Source organism: Sesamum indicum, unplaced genomic scaffold (genome assembly GCF_000512975.1).
Source record: "Sesamum indicum cultivar Zhongzhi No. 13 unplaced genomic scaffold, S_indicum_v1.0 scaffold00190, whole genome shotgun sequence".
Taxonomy (NCBI): Eukaryota; Viridiplantae; Streptophyta; class Magnoliopsida; order Lamiales; family Pedaliaceae; genus Sesamum; species Sesamum indicum.
This window is the reverse complement of record NW_011628085.1, coordinates 30,875-33,743: the sequence shown is the minus strand read 5'-3', so window position 1 is coordinate 33,743 and position 2,869 is coordinate 30,875. Positions and strand designations below refer to the sequence as shown.

The 2,869-nt window shown below is 39.7% G+C and overlaps 1 protein-coding gene across 1 annotated transcript; it reads right to left on the bottom strand.

Moving 5' to 3' along the window:
• Positions 1-1,778: 1,778 nt before the first annotated feature.
• On the bottom strand, positions 1,779-2,647 carry LOC105179704 (transmembrane protein adipocyte-associated 1 homolog). Its single transcript, XM_020691398.1, has 2 exons — positions 2,341-2,647; positions 1,779-2,233 (listed from the first exon to the last, which is right to left on the bottom strand). The coding sequence occupies exons 1-2, from the start codon at positions 2,645-2,647 to the stop codon at positions 1,779-1,781; spliced, it is 762 nt and encodes a 253-aa protein (XP_020547057.1).
• Positions 2,648-2,869: the final 222 nt, after the last annotated feature.

Below are 2,869 nucleotides of genomic sequence, written 5' to 3'. Positions count from 1 at the left end.
TGTGGTCTATTTATGTCCTTTGTAATATTTTTGTGTGCTTGCATAGATGTGTATTCTCATTTTTGTTTATCTGATATGAAAGAATATTTATTGAAATGAAGATCAATAACTGGACCGGAGATAGTGCATTGTCCTTCTTCTTTTTTTCTTTCAATATATCTCGTTAGCAAGAGTGGTCTTGAATTGATTTACTTTACTAGAGGGGATATAGTGAGAGAAAATGAATGGAGGGTCGATTGATGAAATCTGATAAATATCTTGGGTGGTTATGATCTGCTAACCAATTCTTGAATTGGTTGCCAGCGACCACTACAAAATGTAGTAGTTTTGAACCCTGACCTTGGTGTGTTTAGCCATTTTGATTTCCTTTCTGCTAATAGCGGTCTCTATAAGTCATTCACTTTCTAAAGAAGAGCCACCAAAACAACTGTGTCATTTATCAAGCAACACCACAGGGCCACAGATTCAACAACTTATAGGCCTAGTATCCTGGTTTCTGCAACACCAAAACCACATTACTTAAAAACTGTTACCATTCAAATATGTATGAAACTTCCCATAAGTACCTGAAGGCAGAAAAATAATAGAAAATTGGGCAGGTGAATGATTAGTCCTTTACCTGATAAATAATAAGCCACATGTAAGCACAAGCATGAGTAGAGCATAAGCTACAGTATATATAATTGATTAATTGTTCCTGAGCAAAAAGACCACTATCCCTTTTCCATGCGAGTACCCAAAAATCAAAGTGATGCTACAAAAACTACCATGTGATTCAAGGGTGAAAATTATAGAGATCGCTATTAGCAGGAAAGAAATCAAAATGACTAAACACACCAAAATCAGGGTTCAAAACTACAACATTTTGTAGTGGTCGCTGGCAACTAATTCAAGAATTTATTTAACCACCCAAGGATCAGATTTTATCAATCCTCCACTCTTTTTCTCTCACTATATCCCCTCTAGTAAAGTAAATCAATTCAAGACCACTCTTGCTAACGAGATATATTGAAAGGAAAAAAGAAGAGGAACAATGCATTTTCTCCTGTCCTGTTATTGTTCTTCATTTCAATAAATACTCTTTCATATCAGGTAAACAAAAATGAGAATACATATCTATGCAAGCACAGAAAAATGTTACAAAGGACATACACAGACCACAGAGACAAACAATACCCGTAATGAGAATAAAATATCGCGAAACTATGGTGACATCCTGTTAAAATAATGAACATAATTAATATTGATTTCATAGGGTTTAGGGTTTAGGATTTGGGTTTTTTTTTTTTTTTTTTTGATCGTATAATGGCAGATTCCATTCCAATGCATCAGTAGCCTTACTGGAAGTTAACCATAGCATCTGCATATAGCAGAAGGTAGACAATCTGTTCAGGGAATTTCACACTAAAGACCCTAATACTCGGTCATCTCCCTTCCTAAAGAAAATAAGGTCAGAATCTTGGCTTGTGGCAGTGAGCCCGGAAATTTTTGCCCTGCTCCCCTCCTTACATTCTCCAACCATCCTAACCATGGGACGGTAGGCCGTATTCAAGTGTAACATCTCTATTGGAGTGGAAACAGACCTGGACACCTTCAGTGCGGATCCAAATTCATATATTAAGACATTTACAATTCCAGTGCCTCGATGCAGGGAGGGAATATACACTACATCTTAGTTTTGCTTCAGAGCTGTGCACTTAACAGATGCAGTTTTAGGTTACATTTATTTACAAACCTACCTGGAGGCCTTAATTTCCCATCTGCATCGTGCATATTGACTAATGCCACTCGGTATCGAGAAAACCAGCATCTTTCATCTCTGAGTAATATGCATTATCCAAAAGCCAATCTTCCTCCTGGAAGAAGCCAACCAGGAAAGTTACGTACAGGAAAGAAAGATAAAGGGAGTGATAGCAGATAATTATAACATTGTACAACCAAAGTCCAAGCCCAAAACCATTTCCAGCCAGTCCACTAGCAAACAACCCCAGAGCATTTATTATGAACATGACAACTACGTAGTTGTAGAATGAAGGCCTTGGTGGCAACTTATCTCTCCACTTTGAATAGTGAACAAACAGTATGTAGCAATAGACTGCTGTGAGCACCAAGGTATGAACAAACAATACACCCCACTTCCCCCAATGTGAAGCATCAGCACTTATGAAGAGCGGCACCCCAAACCCAAAAATGAAGATTGCCTGGTATGTCAACTCAACTGCAACAAAGGAACCTGAAACTAGGAAAGTAGGAATGCCACTATGCTAATTTCTAAAGATAGGATTCCACATTCTGTAAATAATGACAACAGGTTCCAAGAAATCGCCTTCCCCGGAGCACACTGCCATCCCTGAAGAAGAGACCACGCCAAATTGAGAAGAGCCGAGAACCATAGGAGCGCGTAGTACGCAATCATTACGTAAGACTTCCGGTAGCTGAGCTTCTTCAGATGGCGCCTGGCCTGGAACCCTAGGTACAATACCAACAAAGCCGACGGTACAACCAGGGCCGCATCGCGCCAGAGACTGCTGCAGCCTGCGCTTCCGGCGCTGTACAATCCGAAAATCCTCCCAATTTTGCTCCGCACAGGGGGATCCGTGATGTTTTGCACCGAAGCGATCGAGAGGGTTATATTAGGGTTTGACATTCGTCGAATTCAATTCAACTTTAAGGACTAACAAATATCCAGTAGTTCATCACATAGTCAAAGCGAATTCCCCATCAACCATCAAATGAAATTCGTCCCAGCTGTGAACTTCAGCAATTAGTACGACTTTTGCATGGGTTTGGGGTTTAGGGTATAGGGTTTAGGGTTCAGGATTTGGGGTTTAAGATTTAGGGTTTAGGGTCTTAGGGAAAAAGAAAAAAA

Bases quoted from the DNA above. Each gene is read 5' to 3' on its own strand.
- LOC105179704 (XM_020691398.1), bottom strand. From the start codon at position 2,647: ATGTCAAACCCTAATATAACCCTCTCGATCGCTTCGGTGCAAAACATC. The intron at 2,234-2,340 runs GTGCTCCGGGGA...TCCTAGTTTCAG, and splicing joins TCTTCTTCAGGGATGGCAGT to GTTCCTTTGTTGCAGTTGAG.